The sequence below is a fragment of the Sparus aurata genome, chromosome 4 (genome assembly GCF_900880675.1).
Source record: "Sparus aurata chromosome 4, fSpaAur1.1, whole genome shotgun sequence".
NCBI classification, from domain to species: Eukaryota; Metazoa; Chordata; class Actinopteri; order Spariformes; family Sparidae; genus Sparus; species Sparus aurata.
The window spans coordinates 4,261,939-4,287,944 of NC_044190.1; the positions used below are offsets into that span (position 1 = coordinate 4,261,939).

Sequence of the window (26,006 nt, forward strand, 5' to 3'; positions counted from 1 at the left end):
AAACGCAGGGCATGAGGAGATGGCTGTTCGACTCCTTACTTTAAGATAACCAGCTCTACTACCCTTTAACACAGTGTCTGATATCCATGTCTTGTCTTCAGTATGGGAATGAGCCATGATGATGACCATGCCACCTGCACTGGTCACTCTCACATCATGTCAGGTGAATGGGTAAAAGGAAGAAACCCCAGTGACTTGTCGTGGTCCTCCTGCAGCCGCGATGACCTCGAGAACTTTCTCCGGTGAGACTGTTTTTACTCACATGTTGTCAGATGAACTGTATAATACTGTTGTTTTCCTCCCTGTGGTGTGTGGAAGGACAATAACGATTTCTGTACTGAGATTTGTGAATGCACTCTTACATTACGTGCAATCATGCATTCAGTTATTTGTGAAATTTGTCCTGTGACGCTCCTATGAAACCTGACATATTTTATGAAAAACAATACATTATCAAGTAAATAATCATCTCATAAATAAATTGTAAAAAATAATTGATATCAAAATATATATCAAATTATTAAAAACAAAAAACAATATTATGCAATGTTATTTCATTACATTCATAGGGATCAATATGGTGAGCCCTTTATGACCAGATAACACCAGGGTTATATAAATCTCTCTCTTATCAAATGTCAGTTAGTTGGTACACTCACAGCCAGTTACTGCCGTCATGACGAGATGCCTTTTAGGATCCAAAGTGCTGCTCTGCACATCGACGAGCCTCTTCTTGACCAATAACACTGCCTCTGTCCTGATGTGTTTTACCCTCAGCTTGGCTAAATAGAGAAGTCTGTATTTCACTTGTCCCATAGTACGTGTAGGGCATTTCAGCACGGTCTGCAATAGGAATTCCTTGTGAGTGTAACAAAAGTCCACCACAATTTTCGGCAGCTGTGATTCAGAGTCTTTCGTCTCTTGTCCCCTCTGCTTTCTCTCACCCAACCTGGTGACATGTTGCCTTTTTTTGAGGTCCCTCTAAATTCAGGCATTTCTTAGACGGCTGTTCAACTTGGATTGATGCAATCTTAGAAGACGTGATCCTGTTCCCTGTGTTTGGACAAAATATTAATCTTGGTTCCTTAGCTTAATATACATTTTTGGCGATTTAAAACTTTTCCATATTAATTCCTGAAAAGTTAAATACAGTATGTACTGTACATCTACAGAATGTCAAGCCCCTCTAAGGTGCCCCTCACATATACGAAGAAGTCTTAATTCATACGTTATATCCTCTGATGTCGTCACCATGCTTTAAGAAATCAAGTAACTTTGTTCAAATCATATCTCCACGTAATACCATGTATGTTTCTGATTCAGATTTGACAATGAAAAGAAAACTCTTGGTACTAAATCAGTTCAGTGGTAAGGGCAAAGTATGACTCCTACTCTTGGGTACCTTTCAAACAGGTCCAAAGCCAGTGCCTGCCTACTGCACACGGACCCCAGGAGCCGTTACCAGGTCCGCCTTCCTCCCAAGCTGCCAGGCATGCACTACAGTGTGGATGAACAGTGCCAGATTCTGTTTGGAACCAATGCCACTTTCTGCAATGACATGGAGGTACAGTATTCTTGTATTTTAAATGTCACATTTATTTATTTTTTTTTTTTCCAGAAATGTTTAAATTTTTGTGTCTAACATTACCAATACCAAGAGATCCATTGATACTTTGAATAATGTAGAGGTACTCCAAAACAAAAGGGCAGAGGCAGATATGCTGACTTGGAGCACAATGTAGGACTGACTCCTGGTAAATGACCTTTGACATCCTTCACAGTGGATGCTAGGAGTGGTTTTGTTCTGGTGTTCAGATAGATGATGTTGTCTGCCCCTTTTAATCATTCAGTCTCTTATCCACAATCCTTGGTGTTTCCCACAGCTGTCACTTTTGATGTCATGATGATGTCATACAACACCCCAATCTCTCTCAGTATGGGGCCTTTCCTTAGGGCGTACCAGCAGAGTTTTCCTGTTGTTGAATGGTTTGTGGTAAGTTCTGACTGCTTGTGACTCAGAGACTGGTTAGATGTTCTGACAGTTCAGTCATGTAGGGGAGTCTCACTGGAACACTACTGTGGGTCCTCCTTGACTTTGTCAAGGTTTTTGTGGTGGGATTTTCAGCATCCAGTCCTTGTACCAGTTGGTCCTGAGTACCCCCTGGACTACTGCAGACATTGTGTTCTGTAAGGGAGGCTCCTGACCATTGTTCCATAATGTGTTCAGTGCTGAAACTTCAGATGAATATAATGGTCTGTGTGCATACAATTTCTGTCTAGTCGCGCTCTCAGTTGCAAACAGGACAATACGTTCACACAAGAAATTCAAGCAGATAGATTTACCATCCTCCTCTGTCTGATTACCATTCTGGTCAGATGCCTAAGTTACGGTGTAAAGTCCACACTAAACAATACACACAATATTGAGCTTACACTCCTCATATTTAAATTCACTGTAATTGGTTGACTACATGCATTGCAATTGGGATAATTGAGACCTTGTAGATCTGTCTCTCTGCCAGAGGTATTCTGTATCGTCACCTTGAAGGCAGCAGCTGGAATTCAGTGTAGAGGAGGTGTGTTTTGTCATTTATCATGGACAGGACTTTCCTGTGTACAGCTGTGCTGTAAAGATCATCTAGCTGCTTGGTTGCCTATTATCTTCCCTGTTGTCTTAACAATACTGTTTTCCTGTATTAAACAGAGATTATAAAACAAGAATGTTATCTAGCAGACTGACACAGACTGGCATGTGCACGTGGAAAAGTTTGGCTGTCAGTGTTTTTATCGTGTTTTGTTGTTTAACGCCTTACCTTACTTACAACTTATAAAATCCAAAGTGTCCATAAACTCAGTTTATCATCTATATATGTACCCAGATACTTACAACAACTGACAGTCTCCATAGTTTGGTCACACAGCTTTGTGATGGGAGTGGACCTGCTTGGTTTAAAAATGAGTTCCTTTGTTTTACCAACATTAATGAACAGTGAGCTGGATTTACACCATTCTTCTAACTTAATAGTCAGATACAATATATTTTTTATGGAAAAGACCTGCCAGCTCATGTTGATCTGTGCATGAAACCTAGTTTGTAGATTCAAAACAGCATACACTAATATAACAGTGAGCTTTCCAAACTCATGGGGTAAATAAAAGGTCTGAATGATACAGCCAGCATCTCATAGTCTCTCGTACATGTTTGTTTGAAATTAGTGTTGCCCACTTTTGGTCAACCAGAATCCAGAAGCCACCCCAATGGATTTCTGTGATTTTCCTTGTCTCTGTCTACTCTGATTATAGTATATCCATCGACATCTTCTGTGCAGTCCTGCTTTAATCTCAGTGAGACAGATTAGACTATTGCATCAAAAGTCCTCCTTGGATGCGAAGTGTCACATCATCCATCTTGCAGAGTCATGCACAGAGAGCAATCTACTGCTCAACGCCAGCAAAACCAAGGAGCTGATTGTTGATATTAGAAAAAAAAAAGCAAAGACACACCCACTGTCTACATCAGTGGAGCTGTGGTGGAGAAGGTTTCCAACTTTTGGAGTAACCATCCCTGAAAACCTTGTAGCCCTTTTCCACTGGTCAAAAATCCCACTTTAAACCGCTAAGATTGGGATTTTGTGTGCAATGGTAATGTGTAAACTCTGCATTTACACCTGGGTCAGTTGACTCTGCAGTAGATACAGGTTTAAATCACCTCGGCTGGGCTCGGCTTCGATCCAAACAAGCCGGGTGAACGCGTTTAATTCCGCTGAATGATGACCTGTTATCAACATCCGATACCACCAGGATACAGAGCAGCTTTAATCCCCAGGCAGTGACACTCCTGAAGTCATCCTTGACAAAATAGAGCAGGCCACAAGACTTTAAACATTACTTTGTTTTTTCAACACTTCAATTTACCTTGTACCTTGTTGTTAAGCAACCTTACGTTTGATAAGGTAACTGCCGGTAGAGGATTACTGCTTCGTTGCCTTCTTAGCCGGTTATTGATATCCCATCTGCTTTACTTTTCATCAGTTCCCTCCCTCAGTAATCCACGGGGTAGGACAATATCATAGCCAAGCTCTTTGCATACCCCTACAGGAGAGCAAAACTCCAGGGAATAGTTAATGGTTGGTGCATTGTCAGCATTGTCTGTGTTATCTCCAGATATTGGAGTTAATAAAACTGCCAAAACAACAGAGACAAGTCTGGGCGCCCTTAAACTAGATACACAACCTGGAAAATGTTCTGATGTCTTTCGTGCCTGCTTGTGAAGGAGATACACAGAGACAGACAACCAGTGAGGAAATCAGACTGAAATATTCTCTTTTCTTCATGGAGATCATCTGCATCCATCTGCAATATTTACTGTTCCACTGCATCTGTCGCTACTGTCGCTGTACTGGTCATTTATTAGTTTGTCTGTTGACAGAGCTCTGTTGCTGTGAGCTAGTCTCACCACAGGAATAATGACACACTGTAAGGCGAGGCCAGAGAATGACGGACTTAACACTTTACTGAAGAACTAGTCTATTTACAGTTATGACAGTGACTGTGACTGACAGTCCCCTTTCCCCTGTCATTAGTAGAGGACGAGAAGTTAGATTATATTATTGTCTTTGAGAGGAGATGAGAAGTGAGAGAGGATTAAAAGAGAGGAATGAGAGGGTAAATCAATTATCCAGTCAGCAGCATGCAATACACTGTCAAGCCTCTTTGACTGCATTACATCAAAGTCTACAGGGAACGGGTCATATGAGCTTTCATCGGAGGCACTCACGCTCAAGCGAATTGACAATTTAAAGCTGGAAGAGCTTCATCTACAGAGTGTAACAAACAGTCTCAGCAGAGGTATGATCAGAGTGGGAGCAAAGAGAACAGCACAGTTCATCTGCTAGTTTTACAAGGAGAGTACTCTCTCTCACATGTACACACATGTACACACATGTACACACGTACACACGCACACACATGTACACACACGTAAACACAAAAATGCTTAGCAGGGCATTTTTTTAAGGCTGCTATTGGATGCATCCTAGAATCCTCAATCTGTAGTCAGACTGAAGCAATGTGAAAAGTGCAGTGAGAATGGGGTCAGTGTTATTTGTTATAGTGAATGTTGCACATGAGATGACTCTGACCTCAGACCGGAGCAGACAGAGCCAAATCAACAGGGACCACCAGAAGAATCCCAGTGAGACTCCCTTATATAGCTGTCAGAACATCTAACCATAGTATTCAAGTCACAAGGAGTCAGTACTTACCACAAACCATTCAACAAAGAAAAGGCTCACCCACCCCATCAGTGAACCAGTAAGAAGGATGAGACTTGAAAGATAATGTATACAGTACAAGCTGATGTTGGTTGAGGCAAAGTTTTTAAATTTGTGATTTTTTTTGTTTTCCTCAGTTTTTGTTGTAAAAATGCTTGAGATTCCAACTGTAAGACCTCTGTGGCTGAAGCCTGATATTAAACAGGTGTCTGCAGTGTGAGTCCACCTGGTAGTGACTTAATGCATAACCTGAGCAAAGGAAACACAAGTTCCTGAGCTTCAAGCCTGTCATTTGATTGAGAAACTTTGAAGTAATCAGTATTCAGAAATGTCCTGATCATTGTGATTGTTCACCCAGGCCTGTATATTTAGTCTGGTACCTCAGCGTTTAACTCCTGACACGCCATACATTTTCACCTAGTGTCTAGTCACCTAGTCTTTATTACCTCCACATCAGAGAAAAACACCAGGACTGAAAACTACAACAACAGGACAAATATAATGACAACACTGGCGAACAATATTGTTGGGATCATTTTCTGAGTGAATTTAGGAATTATAGGAACACCAACATCAGATTCCATCTGACTTTACAGTTCTCTACATTCACAAACTATTTCACACCTATTTTACATTACGTGTATATACGTATATTATATATGGGGACTATGAGGTTTGTTTTGTCTTTACTGATGTCACTCTCTGACGATCACAAGGATGACTGAGTTGACTCAAAAAAAATACAAAATACAAAAGTATGAATGAATGAAACACAACAACTTTCATAAGAGTTGGATTCTCCCAACTCTTCTCATCTGTGAAGAATTACATGAAGCCATATCCTTCTGGTTTTATTTGTGTTTCTCTGTGCACCGTGCAGCTGCAACAGGTGATTAGTATCTGTTTTTCGAAGCCCATGCTCATCTCCACTGTTACAGAATCTTATTGATATCAGAGTGATTGCTCGTATCATTATTATCACTTCTAGTTTTTGGTGTGGCCAGCCATTTATTGTACAGACAGGCCTTATTTTTGTTCTTACCTAGTAAGGAAACTCTGTAGTATTATCATGTTGTATTATTAAAAAAAGTATTGTTTTGGGCCTTTTCCTGGCTTTATTGACAGACAGCTTGAGAGATGACATGAAATGGGATGATTGGGGGTTGACATGCAGCAAAGGGACACAGGTTGGACTCTTTGGGCCACTGTAAATGATGTAAAACATCAACAACTACTGTTGAGTTATTTAATGATGACAAAGAAGTATTTATGCTATCTCCCATGTTTTGTGTTTGTGTGTCAGCACCTGATGTGTGCTGGCCTGTGGTGTTTAGTAGAGGGTGATGCATCCTGTAAAACCAAACTGGATCCTCCTCTGGATGGAACAGAGTGTGGAGCAGACAAGGTAGGACCGCCTGCACAGATACTCACATCTTCATTTCTCTCAGGCAACAGCTTCTGAAAGAAGGTGACTGTTGATCTGCCTAAATAAAGGCTTTGATGAGTGTGAAGTGTATTTGAAATCTCTTTCATTTGTGTGTGTCAGTGGTGCAGGGCAGGCGAGTGTGTGAGTAAGACTCCCATCCCTCAGCATGTGGATGGTGACTGGAGTTCATGGAGCCAGTGGAGCATGTGCAGCAGGACCTGCGGTACCGGAGTCCAGTTCAGACAGAGGAAATGTGACAACCCCCCGTATGTCACCTGTCTGTCTGTCTGTCTGTCTGTCTGTCTGTCTGTCTGTCTGTCTGTCTGAGTGAGTGAGAGCGATACCTTTAATAGTTTTATGTACACAGAGACTGTATGACTTTAACCATACACAATTAAGTAGTTTATAAACCATTTATTAATCAATTGTTTGTTGGAAAGTTGCAACTGATATTTATAATACGTTGTATATGGTTAACAGATACTGTGTAGTATATCTATACTCATTATCTAGATGGCCAATATAAAGTTAGACCTGATGTTTATAAACATCTGTTCATGGTTTGTAAAGCATTTCATTGTTCGAACAAGCAAATAACTATTAACTGAAGTTTGATTAGCCATAAATGTACCACTTTTTACTGATGGGTATGAAAATTAGTTGCTGTCGTAATCAAACTGTGAAGTGTGGATTTGAATAAAGACCCTGACCTGTTCATCTATCTGTGTGTGTGTGTGTGTGTGTGTGTGTGTGCATCAAGGCCTGGTCCTGGTGGAAGACATTGTCAGAAGACCAGTGTGGAGCACAAGGCCTGTGAAGGTCCTCCCTGTCCCAAGGGGACGCCCAGCTTCAGAGACCTTCAGTGTCTGTCTTACGACCGCCTCGCCAACAAGAAGAAGGGCAGCATGCTGACTGCTATAATTAATGATGGTGAGACACACACTCACACACACACACGTACACTACTTACTGCACTCATCAGCTGTTTTTTCTTCATAGGCTGTTTGGTGCATAGAAAGTTATTGAATCAGCTTATTTAAGTTGTCCACATTTTAAATATCTGAGATCCAATGAGAGTCATTCACAAAATTTTGTGAAAACCTTTTTAAAATGATCAATGAGAACATAAATCAATATGTTATTTGATTGAGAAGTGAATGTAAAGATCATGTGATGTGGTGTTAGACCTTTAGTAGACTTGGTCAGGACCCAGGAGTCAACATCCTGAACCCCTAAAGTCCTGCTGAGGCAGAGAAAAAAATACATGCAGGTTTGGTTGAAACCTGCTGTCATTTTCAAAGCTACTACACGGGGGCCTGACACACTACTGAGTCACATTATGAGTTGCTGTACACAAGTTGGATCAGCCTGTGATTTCAGTATTATTTTGATTTTCGGTGTGATATTTAATCTCTCCCTCAGTGGGTTGATAATTTTGGTTGCCACTGACCGCTGTTACATCACTTTGTTCTCAACAAATTATACAATGTACATCAGTAAAGATTTTCAACTTGAATAGTCAGGATCTGATGCATTGAGACTTCTGGTTTAGCATCAATCAGGTTTTATCAAGAGAAGACAGACACAAGATAATGTAAGAAGGACGTTACATATGATAGAATAAAAACAAATAAAAGGAGAAAGCGCAATATTAATTAGTTTAGATGCAAAGACAGCTTTTGACAGTGTTTTCTCTAAGTATTGACACATCTGCTTGGAGAAATGTGGGTTTAGCCAAGAGTCAGTTAACTGTCAGGACAATATATCAGGAGCCAAAGTCAAAGCAGTTACAGGTCACGAGATCAACTGCACAAACAACTGTCTGTAATTATAAAGTGCATGACACAGTTGTGTCACTGCCACAATCAGGATGAAAACACAAGCTCACCTGCTGCTGAGAGAAAACTGGTCAGGATGGTCAAGAGTCAACCAAAAACCACCACAAAGCAAGTCTGCAATGAATTAAAAGGTGCTGGAAGACAGCTGTCAGTGTCCACAGTCAGTGTGTTTTACATCAACATGAGCCGAGGGGCTGCCGTACAAGAAAGAAGCCCTGATCCAGAAGCTCCAATGAAGTTTGCTGGGGAGAGAACATCGAACCTACTGTCAAGCATGGTGCTGGCAGTATCATGCGTTGGTGCTGTTTCGCTGACAGTGGATCCACTGCTCTAGTCTGGAAACAGTATGTGTATCTCAACATTAACGTGCACATTTGTGCACCCGGAACAGCTAATAGACTTCATTGATTATTTCAAACTTGTGATTCGCTGACAGGATCGGTTAGTATTTGTTCTGTGTTCTTCTACACATCGAAAGCTCGAGCAAACAGTCCACATTCAAACAGTAAAGTGATTTGAAGTGAAGCGGCTGTCCTGATAATTATTGACATCCTGTTTAACATATTTATTTTAGAAGCTAAAAGTTTAATTCTGTTTCCTTTGGAGAGTTTATAACTACAGCGTTTAGTTTTGCTGATTAAATGTGTCTCTAATCATTAAATCAGAGCATATGAACGATGAGAACCCACCTGTGTAGGAGCATCTCATGTGTCCTTCATACTGCAGAAAACAGACTGCGCTTTTGACCTCAGACCAGCTTTTTGTCTGTCTATAGCGCTGTCGCTTTCTGCTGCCTCAAGATCACAATCCACCATCAGTGTGCCCGACACTTTAAGAGCACCACACCCAGGGGAGCACAGGTGGGCGAAGTTACATTCGATAATTACACAACATGGGCGTGAAAATGAGAACTGCGTCAGTTTGAAACTAGAAATGACTCTTGTGCTGCACCGAGTGTAAGATAGAGCCCTTTGTCTGATTTTAGAATGAACAGAAAACGCCAAGTCTTTCTCTCTTTCCTCTGTTCTCTCTGCATTTTCCTCTCATCTCTCAATGTTCATTTTTTAAGTCAAACAGCTTCAGGATAGGCTCAAGTTTTACATTCAAGTTGAAACACTTTCAACTAGACACACAAGTTGGTTTTGCCTTATTTCAGACTGCCTAGGGGGAATTCATGAAAGTATGGGCGCCAACTTGTACAACTCACTTCATTCATTTTGTCAGTAAAGGCAATACCTCTTTCACTCTTTCACAATTCACTTCGGATGCAGTGTGAACACACTGTGAGGACCCCTGTGGCAGGCAGTACATGGGCTGAGTCCTAATACTGGATTCTTTGATGTTTGCATTTTGAGGTTGGATTTGAGATAATGGGATTGCAATGCTCTCCATGCAATCCCAGTGATATTATTTTGTTATACATTAATTGTCCACAGAGGGTTATTACTTGTCATGGCCAGTACAACACAGAGACATACAGTTATACAGATTACTTTGGTGTTTGGTGCCCTCAAATATTGTACAGATGAGGATCCAAACAAACATTCCTTTATTCTCCTCCAGAACCACTGCAGCCAGCTGGGTCACCTCTCAGCTGACACCAGTTAAGTTTTCCTCCGAGTTCTGTCCTTTGATTGGCATCTGAGTCTCTCTCAGCAGCTCGTGTCATTCCAGCTGACACAAGCTCTCTTGCCCTCGAATAACTCTGGTAGCTGTTTACTTTTACAACACTTTTACTTTTTTATGACAACAGGATGTGAATATATTTTCTGTGAAGAGAGACAAATGAGTGTCCCTCTTTCCTTCCTCCTTTTCCTCTTTTGGTTTCTGTGACAGCAATTTATCAACACTCATCTGGATACAGGATTGTGGATCAGATTTGACTATAGTCTTACATTATTCATCAATTTTAGCAAAAGCTTAAATTCAAAACTTTAACTTTAAGCACGAAATGAAGTTATTTGTCAAAAAATATTGAGTAAACAGTGTGGCTCATTAAGTTCATCATCAGTCTCAGTATCTTAGTAGATAGAATATATAATAATAATAATAATGTCTACTATATATATATATATATATATATATATATACATATGTATGATATTGTAGACACAATATTCTTAACAGACTAGTTTTGTTGGAGCAGGAGGACTTTCTGTCACTCTGGAAAAAGCGACTGAATAAATGAAATTTGTTAACATACTTCATGGCATTTATAGAAATGAAATGTGTTGTTGGTTTCAGTATAAAGGATACATTTGAATTTAAATGTGTTCTTTAACTAAGTAGTAGGACCACTGATCATCAAATATCATATTTTCTTTATCAAACCATATTGTTTTTAAATGTAACACAAGTCTTACTCGAAGTATATCTTAATTAACCTACGTTTTATAAAGTAGGAAGACATTTTGCTTGATTAAAATGTCTTTCAATTAACGGTACTTCAGCTTGATTGTTTTATTCCAGTACTTTCATACATGACTGTTGCAATAACAACATGGTGTGTGTGTCTGCGTGTGCGTGCATGCATGTGTGCGTGCATGCATGTGTGTGTGGGTGCGTGCTTGTGTGTGTGTGTGTGTGTGTGTGTGTGTGTGCGCGTGTGTGTGCGTGTGTGTGTGTGTGTGTGTGTGTGCGCGTGTGTGTGTGTGTGCACTTGTGTAACTCTATAACAGGGGACCTCAGGATCGTAACACACACACGAACAGGGGACTTGTCGGCTAACAGGGGACATTTTTCAGGTCCCCTCTTGCACATGCCTTCAATCATGCTAGAATCATGCCTAAAGCCTGCTGGTAAATTTTTTTCATATTTACCAAGAGGGGACCTGGAGTCGTGTGAATGTTTAAATCCATACTTAACACTCTCCTGGCAGACTGGAGCAGGAATTGTAAGGATTAACTCACACACGTCGTATTTAGCACTCATGCATATGAATGGCCTGCATCGTCGGCGGGTCGTTCAGACTGCAGAGGGGACTGGAGAAACCAGTCTCTTAAAAGATACAACAAAATAGAGAAAGCAACTACACTGCATTAAAATTAAAAGGTACCCACAGAGCAGAACAATAATATTGATTTTCACAATTAAAAAAAAAAGGAAGAAACTGGAAAACCAGAATAAAATCACAAAAAATAAATTAGCAGTAAGATCATTTTGTTTTCTTTTTTGGTACAAGAAAATAGTAACTTCAACAACAATTATGAGAAGGTTTTTTCATAAAGCTAAATAGGTTTGTTAGTAAGCTTATTATCAAAGAAGATTCAGGTTCAGCTTTCGTGGATGTCTTAAGTTTTAAGCAAAAAACTACTGAAATAAGTAGCCACCAAAAAGGCAGGAGAGCATCAAGTAATTTAGAGGAGGAAAAATAACTGGGATAAAATTAAAATAATTAATGTGAATACTTGAATACAAAGTACTGTCACATTAAGTTATATGTTTTTGTTTGGCAAATGTAGAATGTATATATGAGGGTGGCCAAGCCGAGCAGTATCATAACAATTGGATTGATAAATGTGAATGCACATAACAATACTGCATCAGGGTTCAAAATAATACTGTCTAATAGGTCTTTATATTTGGCTTTTTGTCCAAAAAGCTGTAAAAGAGTTAAGTTTGTCCACAGTGTAGAGTTGCATTAGTCCCTTTCTCTGCCTGTACAAAATGACACAAGTCCCCTGTTGGATGGTATTGAATGACACTTATCCTGTGGCTGTCTGTTTTTCTGTATATTTCTACAGTGTTTTCAGTGCCCAACAATGTTCATATTATACAATGTTCAGATTATTATAACTACAAATAACAAAAAAACACAGACGATTCAGAGCTGTGTTAAGCCAAAGTTTATTTGAAGTGCTTTTAAATCCACACACACTCATAAACTGAGAGTTTCTCTCTTGCTTCTGCTGTACTCCTAACAATATATATATATATATATATATATATATATATATATATATATATATATATATATATATAACAAAACGTTTCAATGTTATGACAGAGTGCTGTTTACATGACTACACATTTTATGATACACTGATGCTCCGTTCACATGAAAAAACAATGTTTGGACCCTCACACTGATGCTCTGTAATGCGAGCTCCCAGTATTCAGGCACATAATAATGATAATCCAGAATGTGGCTCTCAGGATACCGGTGCCCAGTATTAATGATCAGCTGACGTTTCAATAAAGAGACAATGCACTGACTGCATGCAGGGTGGGAATTTCACTGTGGCCATGGCCGCTGTTGCCTCGCACTTTGGCCTTGATGCAGCGTGAAAAAAAAATCTCACCGTACGGCCACAGTGGCCTCTGTGCCCCTGGCCCGGTCAGCGTAGCGAGCTTGCCTTTAATTACAGCCACCCGAGTGCACAGTAGTCACTCACAGTAACTTCAGTGAGTTCGCGGTTCGCGCAGGTGGAGTCTCATCATCACGATGATCTCACGTGAAAGCCTCTCAAACAGCAGCAGCATCTCAAAACAGGAGAACGAAACTTACAGCACAGCGAGCGAGCGCAGCCGGTTTTGACATGATACGTAACTGACTTATGTGGTAGGATTTAGTCCGGTAAAGTTGGAAATATATTCACAGATTCGAACTTCCCGGATCAATAACTCATAAGTGAAACCTTGTTAAAACACAGCTGACGGCTCTTTCCTACCGTAGTGAGGAAGACAACGAGCTACAACCGTATGTTAATCAAAACGAGCGTCTGGACATTAACTCTGGTCTGTATGGTCAGCCGTCTGTGAGACGAGGGCGCAGGGACCGTCTACAAAGTGCAACACTGAAAAGAGAAACTACAAAAAATATTCAGTAACTTCACTATTATTCAGAGTGTATTGTCACCAAAATCACTCCACACATCAGTGGTCTCCTGCTGTTATTCTACAGATTTTTTGTTTGGAAAAAATGTGCTTTGCCATAATTTTGGGGAATTTCTATTTGGGAGAAATATTCAGTAACACTAATATTCAGTGTGGTGTCACAAAACTCACCTCACCCTAACCCTACTTAAAAAAACTGTTTTGTAATGTAACATTAACTTGATATTGGTATTTTAAAAATGTTTTAATACATAATCCATGTCTAACTATAAATTAGGATGTTATGGTATCAGTCTGAAAGGTAAATCAACACATTTTCTCAGTGGCCTTGGTGCCCCTGAAAAAAAAAGTGCAGGCCAAATGGACTTGCCCCTAAAATGAGGAAATTCCCACCCTGACTGCATTCCCACGAGTAATCTACAGTTACTCTATGTAAGCTGAGTCCAAGTTGTCTCTAAGAGAGTCTCTAGAGTGTGAAATATTGCACATTGCCTCAGCCTGCAATAAAACGGTGGTCAATTCATGATACTTTCTCATCTCCTAATTTTTATACTTAATAATACAATGTCAATGTTGTGTAAGAAGAATCATTAATTAAATATATGAAAGTTACACAAGACAACAATAAAGAAGAATTTATGGATTTGACACTGTGATCGGTGATCGGCAATATCGGGATCGGCAGATACTGCTTTTGGTGATCGGTGATCGGCCCCAAAAATCCTGATCGGTGCATCTCTATTTCAAACCAATGGAATAACATAACGCTTTGACTTGATGGTGATTTCTCAACTTCCCCTGTTGACTTTCTAGAGGTAGCAGCCCTGTCTTCAGAGCCTCCATGCACTGAGTTTCATGAAACCATGAATAATTGAAAGTCACGCTGCATTTAGTGAACAGATTTTTCTTTACCTGGATACAATATTTTGTGCATCTTACCATTTCGACTTGAGGTTGCTGTCTGCTCAGGCAGGACATCTTCTGCATCTCTGTCGCTGTCCTCCTCTTCAGCTGCAACAAAATATTTAAAGCTTATATTACACACTGTCTTTGATTTCTTTAACAAAACAATAAAAACAGATATTCCTAATATCCCTCACTTACAGCTGATGTTTGGTATGATGTCTTCCAGGGACTTTCCTTTAAATTCTCCCAGTCCACTTTGTATGGCAAGAAGAAGTTTGCTCACTTAAGCTGTGTGTAGTGTTTCTTCAGGGAGTCTGTAAAAACTCTTATGGACCTCGACATCGTGTTCCATGAAACCTGCAAGCTCTTCCTGTTTGTAAATTGTGAACGATCTGTGAAACTGTGGCAATATGCTTCCTTAATTTCGTTGAGGAAATATTTTCTGGCTGTCTGGCCCCACATTCTTTGCATATCGCCTTATTGTGTCAGTTCCACAATTGTTTTCACAAGATCCATAATTTGGGCGGGGAAAAATGTAGGGATTGCTTGGGGAAATCCCAACTGCTTCCCATTTTTTTATCAGGAGGTCAACTGACTATTTAATATCATTTGGGAAGAGCACAGCTACCTTGCGGCTCCTCTTCTCTTGTATTTCTACCCTGGTGACTATCTTGCATAGTTCTCCCTCTACCTTTGACAGGCTGGCCAGAATTTCATCTCGCATACTCCATTTGTTTCGCTGCAGGAATGTTTTGAAATTCATCCTTGAAACTTCTCCGAAACGTGTCCTTGTAAAATCGATGTCACAGTCACAAGGGAATAGCGCAATTTCAGTGCAGTTGAAGGAACTGAAAACCGGCGTGTTGAGTCATCAAACCCAATCATCTACTTGACAGGATCAAGTACTGTGTTAAATTTTTCTTAGCTAATCAATTCCTTCAAAAAGACAATGTCTCTATCAATGTCTCTTGCTGCCACAAGAAGTCTTGCAAGTTCCCTCATCTTGTTTCTGATGTCTGACCATTGTCTCACATTTTCTCCGTTTTTGGCAAACATTCTGTCTTCCAGTGAAAGAATCAGAGTGTCAGATTTCACCACTTGGGTTACTGTGTCGTATGTCATCTGTCACCTAACTTCTTTTTAAATCCACTGGAAACTGAAGCATCCATGGGCAACATCAGGCAGCAGGATGTCTTGTTCATCTTCATCTGACATTTCCAGGAAAAGGAAAACTTGTTGCTCCATGTCCTAGAATAAAGAAATGTGAGTTACTTTTTAATTTGCACAAATTTATAACAACACATTTTTCTGCAAGAATTGTCTTATACATTTGACCCATCTATGTTTATCTAATTAAAAGCCCTATTGGGCCATTCTAACACATAAATATGATTTGATCTAAACCATTCCATTGTAGCTCTGGCTGTATGTTTAGGCTTGTTGTCCTGCTGGAAGGTGAACTTCCACCCCAGTCTCAAGTCTTTTGCAGACTTTAACAGGTTTTCTTCCAAGATTGTCCTGTATTTGGCTCCATCCCTTTTCCCATCAACTCTGTCCGGCTTCCCTGTCCCTGCTGAAGAAAAGCATCCCCACAGCATGATGCTGCCACTACCATGTTTCATGGTGTGTTCAGGGTGATGTGCAGTGTTAGTTTTCTGCCACACATAGTGTTTTGCATTTAGGCCCAAAACATCAATTTTGGTCTCATCTGACCAGAGCACCTTCCTCCACATGTTTGTTTTGACCCCCACATGGCCTGTGTCAAACTGTATGGCTTTGTTTCAACAATGGCTCTCTTCTTGCCACTCTTCCATAAAGGCCCGATTTGTGGAGAACATGACTAATAGCTGTCCTGTGGACAGATTCTCCCACCTGAGCTGGTGATCTCTGCAGCTCCTCCAGAGTTATCATGGGCCTCTTGGCTGCTTCTCTGATCAATGCTCTCCTTGCCCGGCCCGTCAGTTTAGGTGGACAGCCATGTCTTGGCAGGTTTGCAGTTGTGCCATATTCTTTCCATTTTCAGGTGATGGATTGAACAGTGCTCAGTGAGATGTACAAAGCTTGGGATATTTTTTCATATCCTAACCATGCTTTAAACTTCTATACAACTTTATCCCTGACCTGTCTGGTGTGTTCTTTGGGCTTCATGATGCTGTTTGCTGTATGTTCTCGAGCAAACCTCTGAGGCCTTCACAGAACAGCTATATTTACAGAGATTAGATTACACACAGATGGACTCCATTTACTAATTAGGTGACTTTTGAAGGCAACTAGTTGCACTGGATTTTATTCAAGGGTATCAGAGTAAAGGGGGGATTACTACTTTTGCACACCACACTTAACTGTTTTTTATTTGTAAAAAAAAAAGTAAAACCATGTATCATTTTCCTTCCACTTCACAATTATGCACCACTTTGTGTTGGTCTATCACATAAAATCCGAATAAAATACATTTACATTTGTGGTTAAAATGTGACAAAATGTGGAAAGGTTCAAGGGGGGTGAATACTTTTGCAAGGCACTGTAAGTGGCTTCCAGAGGAGAAGTGCAGGAGCAGCTGAGGTAAATGAACAATGAGCAAACGAGTCCAACCTTTTTTTAACACGTTTGACTCTACCTCCCCCAGCCCCCCTGCTGCTCCTCTGAGCAACAACTCCAGGACAAAACCCACACAGCTCCCACAACCCCACAGCATCCCCCACAGCAGACACCACATCCCTCACGACCACCCCCCTGCTCTTACCCACCACAAACCCTGCCACACCCCCCACCCCTACATGACATGAACGAGGAGGAGTTGGCATGGAATGAACTTCAAATAAAACATACAGAATATTTAACGTGAAGAGAGTGTTAGTCTTGGCACTTACATGTGAAAACCTGAAGGCATTCCTCAATGGTTGGACGTTCTTCAAATGAACTTTTCAGCATTCTGGTAATAATATCCTTTAGGCTCATCCATTTTTCTTCACAATGAAGAGTGAAGTTGCCTATTAGGACATTTTGAGACAGCCCCAGTGGATCACTGGAGTAGGGTGTTCGTTCTGGTTTGATAGGGATGTTGCCCATCAGTCAGGATGTAATGCACCACGCACCCCGCAACCTAAAATGGAATGGAATGGAATTGAAATAATGTCAACTAACAGTCACCAAAACCACTCTTTACATTAAACTATTTGCATTTACCTAGTCAAATTGTAGAGAATGAGTAACAATAACAATCAATCAAGCTCAACTCGCTTGGATATCTGATTCATCTAGGTTGTATCCACAGAGAGGGGAGACAAAATAGGCAAATTAAGCATCTTCCAACACAGAAATGGGTCGCAACAGATGCTCAAACTTGTTCCACTGCCCTTCATCTTCAGTGAATATAATTGAAGAAAGAAAGCTTAATATCTTTACCCTGTTGTCTGCATGCCCATCACAGGATGAAGCAGTGGTATTCTAAAACAAAGGACATTTAAAGCATGAAAACAATAATTTTACTATGTAAAAAATTTGACAGTATTTGGGAATAAGGTTCTATTGACATGTATGATATTAATCCTACCAACAGCAAGTGTAAATGTTGACTGATGAGATTGGTTATATCAATGAGATCACAACTATATAAGTGTAGACTGTCATATCTATAATCCATTTTCTCTATTTTTTATTTCTCACATTAGTGACAGACAATTAAGATACCTTACAATTTTTCTCATACTTTCTCAATATTTTATACTGCACTATGTAATGGCAAGTCTACATTTCGAGTTCCAACAATGAGCTTAAAAAGAATTTAAACCAGTTACTAATCAAATCATATCCACAATATTGGCATGGATGAGAGTCCTTACAACTTAGTTAAATTATGAAATTTTGTGTGTCAAAGAAACAAAATGTGTAAATAGAAATAGACATATACATACATGTCGCCCTGGACAGTTAGGGTCTCCATAGTCATACACAAGTTCTTCTCCTGTGTATATGGCTATATCTTTGCCAGCAGCAATGAAGTGCAAGGCTTCCTTTTCAGGTTGAACCCTTCTGGATGTCATTTTTCTGTGGAGTAATTAAGATGATAATATACACGATGCACTGTCTTCACAAATAACAAATATATTTAAATTGGCTGTTTTATGCAATTTAATGACGAGCATGAAAGCCTCAGTGACTTCATGAAAGCAGTAGTAGTTACTGTACTGCCAAAATTATAATGTTCAATGGAATTGAAGTCAGGCAACTGGGGGGAAACTCAATGACAGTCAGGACTCCATTGGTCTTTAAGTACTTTAAGTACACTTAGTATGGCTAGATTAAAGGTTTATAAGGGGGCAGTACATCAAACTCTAAAACACTAGACAGAAACTGGATCAGTTTCCAAAACACGACCAGGTAGAGCCAAAGGGACCTCACCATCAGAAGATCAATATATCAATTAATTGGACCTTGCAAAACCATAGCTGTACTCAAAATAGGGATTAGGAATTTTTTCAATTTAAAACAAAGTTTCAGCATTTCTGTTATTATTTGTGTGTGTTCTAAGCCTCAACGATCACCTTTTTGGGTCAAAATAACCCCAAAAGTGGGTGTTTCACCTCTGGCCCTATATTTAGCTGTATCTGTGTAGTTTTATATGGAGGACTCAAACAAAAAGACTGCTTGTTAATTAACATGAATTTTCAGCATCAATTATTGAAATGAAAACATGTGGCCAAGCTTCTACAGGGTGTCTTGGATGTTCAGGACTAATTTCGATCCAATCCAGGAAAGGTGAAGGAGTAGCTTAGGGAAATGAACAATGAGCAAACAAGTTCAACCAGTTTTTCACCAGGTTTGATTCCAGCTCCCCCATCTGCAGCAACCCCGACTGCTCCTTGGAGCAACAAATCCAGGACAAAAACCACAAGGATTGCATCATACAAACAAAGAATCACTAAATGAGTGATTTTGGTCTGAGGCCTAAACCTCACAAATTCACTACTCAAAAAGTATTTGGAGTACAGCTGTAGGATTTTGCACGGTCTCATGAATTTTAAATAGGTTTCAACAAGATTATTTTCATGAAAATCCGTGAAATGAAGTCATAATGAAATTTATATTATTACATTTAACAAATATGCAAAATGGAGGTGTTTTGACTTGTGGAAAAAAACCTTTGCCTATACTGCATCTACTCTAAAGCATATTGATTTTAACAGACTCAACTGATTCATCCATACAGAGGTATATGTAAAAATGTTGAACTTACCTGTCACTTTAGCCGCGAAGCTGGTAGAAGGCAGAAATAGGTCAATGTTCGAAGAGTAGAGAGAAGAGATTTCTTAAAGTCTGTAGTTGCCAAAGGCTGGCAAACTTTCTGTGAAAAAAGCCCAGAATGTATACAGAATCCTGAGCAGATATCTGGACAGTGATTGGTTCCTGAGGTTAGGGGATGCAAATGTATGCTTCCACAGTGATGCAAATGATATTGAGCAGATATCTGGACAGTGATTGGTTCACTTGGTTAGGACTACGATGCAAACGTTCGCCTTTGTTTGCAAAACAAGGTCATGTAAATTCAAGTAGACCACAGGCATCTTTTGTCCAACTCTCAACTTGAGGTCACATCACTCTCCCTTTATCAGAGATAAGACAGTACGTTATGATACCTTTTGCCTAATGTTTTCAAGGATGACATTAGTTTTGGTAAACTCAAATCTGGCTGTGAAAGAGTGATCAATATGTCATCTGCAAAAAGGCAGGCCTTAAACACTGTGTCTTTAATCCAAATTCCTCTTATGTCCTGGTCTTCTCTAATAGCCTGAGCCAGAGGTTCGATAAATAGTTCAAACAAGGTCGGACTAAAGGGACACACCTGCCGACAGGCTCTTTCAAGTGGCAGGGGTTGGTCAGACTACCGTTTATTTTGATTCTGGCTGAGGGGGAATAATATAAGATTTTTAGATATGAGATGACTTCAATATCAAAGCCAAATATTTGTAATGTTAAGTGTAAGAATTCCCAACTAACTGAATCGAATGCCTTTTTCGGTATCAAGGCTGAGACCAATGGATTTATCTTTATTTTTGCTCATATGCTCCATTAAATGTAAAGCCCGTCTTACGTTATCTTGTGTCTGTCTGGTTTTAAGGAACCCTGTCTTGTCCTCATCTATTATATCCGGAATAATATTTTCTAATCTTTTTGCAATTATTGAGGCATATAGTCTATAGTCGAAGTTTAAAATCGATATCGGTCTGTATGAACTGCACTCAGATTTATCTTTCCCCACCTTAGGAATTACAGAGATGATGGCATGTTTCCAAGAAGCTGGTGTTTCTCCTCCATTAAGAGTAAAGAGGAGTAGAGTAGTTTTGTACCATTCTGCAGAGTATCCATTCTCACCTGGCATTTTATTTGTTTTGAGTCTCGAGATAGCATTATCCAGGTATGTTTCTGTTCATGTTTACATCTATGTATATTGTGAAGGAAGAAAAAAATCCTCTAAATTAATGATATGATATGTGTTCAAAATAATTTCAAATATTATCACTTGTAACAGTTAAAATTGTACTGACAGCAAATTTGTTTGGCCAGCATGAACAAAAATGTATATTTTGGATTGAAAATGGGCACTTACTCTTTCCTCTCTGCAGTTGCTCCACCATGCTTGTCTTGTCCGATATCTGTCACTCTCTCTGAGCATGCTCAAAGTCATGACATGATTTGTGATTGGATAATCAGGATCCAATCAGTAACCCGCATTGCTGATATCAATCAATTACAGAGTATTTATTGGTTTTGAGACAGAAATATGACATGACCATTCCAATGGACACAGGGTCTGAAGGAGTTAATTCCCCAAGTGTTTGTCTCCTTCCACTATTGTGTTGTTGTAGTTACTGTCTTGAAAAAAATCACCGCAATGGTCAGCCCTCCTGACCGAGACTACAGCAAACTTTCCCCAGAAAACAGCATCCCTCCCTACAAGTGAAAGAGTCAGACAGCGTCCTCTTTACTGATGGCAATTATGTAATTATGTAATTTAGAGCGAATAACGTAACTTTGTCACTTTCCAGGATGATTGGTGGGTCAACATCTTAATCACTACACATTATAGCTGCATCGATATGATTAAAACAGTCACCGGGTACATTAACAGGAGGACACTGGGGGAAAAAACACACATAGATCTCAATGTCATGATCTGTATCATCATGCCTCTTTTGGATCTGCAGCGCTGGCTTTCTGTGTGAATTACACATTGGTTCTTCTTTACACTGGAGCTGCTTGGTTCTGTGTGAACAAACAATGGCAGAGATTCGGCAAACCGCCACTGCGGTGATAATGCAGCGACTCTGTGTGAAAAAGCCTAGTGCTTGAACATGAAAACAACAATCTCACTACTGATCATCTTTATTTTAACTTCATCTAGGTTGTTCCTTTTTTAAATTCTTAAATTAAAATAGTTTTTTTTCCGCCTTCCCTGTACTCCTTCACTTACATAAAGACTGAAGCTTTTACCTGGGAAATCCACTAAAGTTGAACTTAATGTATTGTTATAAAAGACAAAATTTGAAGAGACAATTCAGTTGAGTTTGAGACACTCCATGTTGGAGTGTGAGTGTCACTCCATGCTATCCAAGAGGGAACTTTTGCTGTAATACACTAGCTAACAGGGGACTCCTGGGGATGTTTCAGTAGCCCCATCCTCACGGCCCTTTGAGTGCAGGAATCCTGCACCAATTCTATGCATCCTACAATGTGTGAAAGTCTCAGATGCGGTGAGGGGTGAAATTCTGCTGCGCTCTTTTGGATTCAAATGTGAAAAAGGCTTGTGCTTAAGCATGAAAACAATGATCTCACTGCTGATGATCTTCATTTTAGCTTAATCCAGGTTGTTCCTTTTTTAAAATTTTAAATTAACATTGTTTTTTTTTTCCGCCTTCCCTGTACTCCTTCACTTTCATAGAGACTGAAGCTTTAACCTGGGAAATCTACTAAAGTTGAGCTTAATGTATTGTTATAAAAGAAAACAATATTTGAAGACACAACTCAGTTGAGTTTGAGACACTCCATGTTGGAGTGTGAGTGTCGCTCCATGCTATCCAAGAGGGAACTTGTGCTGTAATACACTACCTAACAGGGGACTCCTGGGGATGTTTATAATAGATCCATTCTTAGCAATGAATTAAAAATGAAAGGAAACTATATTCCTTTTCCTCTTGACTTTATCCTGATTGTTTTTATCTTTTATTGGAAGTACTTGTTACTTCCTTTCATTCTGCTTGGCTCCTCAATTTAATGCAGAGAAGATCTGGTAAATGGCTAAGCCATCCACTAGAACTAAACCTTAATATTTAAACCTGACAAATCAGGTTTAAAGAATATAAATGGTATTATTTAGTAGATGACAATGCATTCCCCTTAAAATTAGTGTCCTGGTGTAATTGATCTCTAAAATGTAACTAAGTAGGTTAAGTTGCTTGTACTAATATTTGTGCATGCAGCCAAATCACTTCTGATTTACAGGTAAAACGTATTTTCCATTTTCCATGGAAATGTTTATATATTGATGACATCAAAGTTAATTATCAACTTCAGAAAGAAACAATGAAAATCTCTTTCGTAAACAAACTATCATTAGGTGAAAGAATGGGTGCAGACAGCTCCAATGCAGGATATGGAAGTCCCCTCTTTGATAGGTAGACATCGCTGAAGGATCCAAGTCCCCTCTTGGTTTTTTCTTTAAAAAAATTAAAAGAACACATTTGAAGTACTATTATGGTAAAAGACCTTAAAAGAAGCTATACTATTATATTTTTGTTTCTTCAAAATGACCAGAAACAGGAGTCCCCTCTTAGATATTGGAGTCCGACGAGTGCCCTGTTGCCCCTGTTCACGTGTATGTGTGTGTGTGTGTGTGTGTGTGCATGAGCAGAAAAGCCGTGCGTGTTGTTCTGCAGCCCGGTGGGTCGAGATGTCCCAGTCCTGATGACTGACAGAGTGATGGATGGGACACCCTGCGGACCATATGAAGCCGACCTATGTGTTAACGGAAGGTGTCAGGTACACACTCGTACTCTCTCTGTCTCTCACACACACACACACTCACAGACACACACACGTGCGTACTTCTTCAAAACATGTAAAGGAGTGTTACATCACAAATGCATTAGACTTGCTTTGGCCTGGTGGCCTGCCTCTTCAGGGATTGGGTTAGGTTACTCAACAATTATCCACCAGGAAAGAACTGAGCTGACAACTGAAGAGATCACCAAGGTTCAATGCCCCAGTCCATTGCCATGTACAACAGTCGACCAGAGAAAAACCACAGTGCCTGTAAAAAAAATTCACCCCCTTGTTATAAAACTCAAACTCATGCCAAAGTGAAAACAGATTTCTACAAAGTTATGTGAATTAGATAAAAATACATAACGTATAAAACATATAAAAATACGTGATTGCAGTATTAACCCCCTTCAAGTCAGTATTTAGTAGATGCACCTTCGGCCTCAATGATAGCGCTGAGTCTGTGTGGATAGGTCTCAATCAGGCTTGCAGATCTGGAAACGCAATATTTCTCCATTCTTCTTTGCAAAACTGCTCAAGCTCTGTCAGGTGTCAGTGGTGTGAATGGCCCTTTTCAAGTTCAGCCACAAATTCTCTATTGGATTGAAGGCTGGGCTTTGCCTTGGCCACTCCAGAACATTCACCTGTTTGTCTTTAAACCATTTCTGTGAAGCTTTCACCGTACGCTTCGGTTCACTGTCTTGCTGGAAACTGAATCTTCTCCCAAGTCATAGTTTCCCTCAGTGTTTCCCCTAGATTTTTTATTCAGGCCCGGTGGTACCCACCGAAAAAACCCTAAACAGACGAGACGCGAAATACAGCAATAACAAACATTTACATTAAAAATCATTGTAGGCATATATTGCTGAATGATATCACTTAAATGAAATCATTAGGCTTAATCTAGCCTTTAATCAAAGTTACATGGGCCTGAAAGGCTGCAGTGTGGTGGACTGATCCCATATGAGCATCACGCACATCTTTTCTGTACATTGCAGAAGGGATCTCATTGAAAACCCTCTGGGATGGTCCTCTTTTAACGGGCTGCTTATGCTGACGGCATAAGCGACAAAACATCCCTACACATAATTGAGATTCTATCAGTTATAAATATTTTTTTTAACAAACACATACGTTTTTTATTCATTTTATTATTACAGAGTTACATACTTTTGACAATGCCGGGGAAAACTAGCCTATTGTCTGTTTTATTTTCATCATTATTGCTTACCAAAAAAAAAAAGACAGAGAAGCTCCTCAATCAGAACAAAAATATCTGCTAAACAACAATTGTAAACTTAACATGGGGAGTGTGGTACAACAGAGGGCTGTAGTTATGGTTATTAAGCCATTCGGGATCCCAGCCAGATGTTCTGTGTTTAGCTGTATTTTTTTTTTTGCTGGGTCAACGTTACCAGTCGGTCCGGGCCCGCGGTCACCCTTCGGACGGGGGTCAGCAGTCGGACCGGCGTCACCCGTTGGACAAGGGTCGGCAGTCGGTTCAGACCCGCGGTCACCCTTTGGACGGGGGTCGGCAGTCGGCCCGGTGTCAGGGGCAGTAACGGTCCTCGAGCAGCCCCCCTCTCCACTGCAATCTGCCCCCCTTTCTTCCGTCTCACCTGCACCTGTCATTTTTTCTGGAGTTGCCTCTGTTACTCTCCCTTCATCTATTTTCCTTGGCTCCGGAGTCTGGCAGAAGGATTTCTTTATATTAAGTTGTCTGTCACCCGCGATATTTTTTCTTTTCTTCGGCGGCGCCATAGTTGGTTAGCTAACAAACCTTAAACATCCCAGAATATATGCCCGCGCTCTCAGCAGCGGTATTCGCATCGTTTCTAGGCAACGAAGCAGGTTGACTCGCGCTGCACAGAGGTGCTCCTAATGTAAATGATTATTGATTTATGAATGAATTGATAGGTGGCTTATTTTTGGTGTATTGATTTTTTTTTCAATGGTAGGGGAAACACTGTCCCTATGATTTGGTGCATTCATTCTACCCTCTACCTCTACAAGCCTTCCAGGGCCTGCTGCTGAGAAGCATCCCCATGCATGATGCTGCCACCACCATCCTTCGGGTTCAGGATGGTGTGTTTGTGGTGATGTGCACTGTTTGCTGTCTGCCAAACATAGAATCTACTCTGATGGCCATAAAGCTCCATGTTGGTCTCATCAGACCAAATAATGCTCTTCCAGTTGACCTTGGAGTCTCCCACATGCCTTTCGGTGAACTCTAGTTGAGATTTAATGAGCTTTCTTCTCTTTGCCACTCTCAGATAAAGTTTTTACTGGTGAAGAACCCGGGCAACAGTATTGTATGCAGAGTCTCTCCCATTTCAGTTGCTGAAGGTTTTAACTCCTTCAGAGTAGTCGTAGGTGTCTTGGTGACCTCCCTCACTAGGCTCCTTCTTGCGCTGTCACTCAGTTTGTGAGGATGGCCTGCTTTAGGCAGATTTACACATGTGCCATGTTACTTGCATTACTTATCGATGGATTTAAATGAACTCTGGGGGATGTTCAGTGACTTGGAAATGTTTTTGTATTCTTCCCCTGACTAATACTTTTTTAATAACCTAACCCATCACTTGAGACACATTCACTGCATTCACTGATCTCCATTTCACTAATTGTGAGACTATTAGCACCAGTTGGCTGGACGTCTGTTGAATAAAGTCTTTTAATTTAAAGGGG

General features: G+C 40.1%; 1 protein-coding gene and 2 long non-coding RNA genes across 4 annotated transcripts in view; 1 reads left to right on the plus strand and 2 right to left on the minus strand.

Annotated features, from left to right (window-relative positions):
• adamts17 (ADAM metallopeptidase with thrombospondin type 1 motif, 17) overlaps positions 1-26,006 on the plus strand; it is a 126,708-nt gene that overhangs the window by 62,653 nt on the left and 38,049 nt on the right. For both annotated transcript variants that reach the window (XM_030413831.1, XM_030413832.1), the window contains exons 9-14: positions 102-242; positions 1,414-1,564; positions 6,577-6,678; positions 6,820-6,965; positions 7,460-7,629; positions 23,188-23,315. In XM_030413831.1, the coding sequence (XP_030269691.1) occupies positions 102-242; positions 1,414-1,564; positions 6,577-6,678; positions 6,820-6,965; positions 7,460-7,629; positions 23,188-23,315 (838 nt within the window). The remainder of the gene's footprint in view (positions 1-101; positions 243-1,413; positions 1,565-6,576; positions 6,679-6,819; positions 6,966-7,459; positions 7,630-23,187; positions 23,316-26,006) is intronic.
• On the minus strand, positions 14,300-17,287 carry LOC115580020 (uncharacterized). Its single transcript, XR_003983790.1, has 3 exons — positions 17,150-17,287; positions 14,478-15,527; positions 14,300-14,384 (listed from the first exon to the last, which is right to left on the minus strand). It is a non-coding gene; the product is annotated as an uncharacterized LOC115580020 (long non-coding RNA).
• On the minus strand, positions 17,683-20,876 carry LOC115580021 (uncharacterized). The gene is made up of 3 exons (XR_003983791.1): positions 19,516-20,876; positions 18,194-18,326; positions 17,683-17,726 (listed from the first exon to the last, which is right to left on the minus strand). It is a non-coding gene; the product is annotated as an uncharacterized LOC115580021 (long non-coding RNA).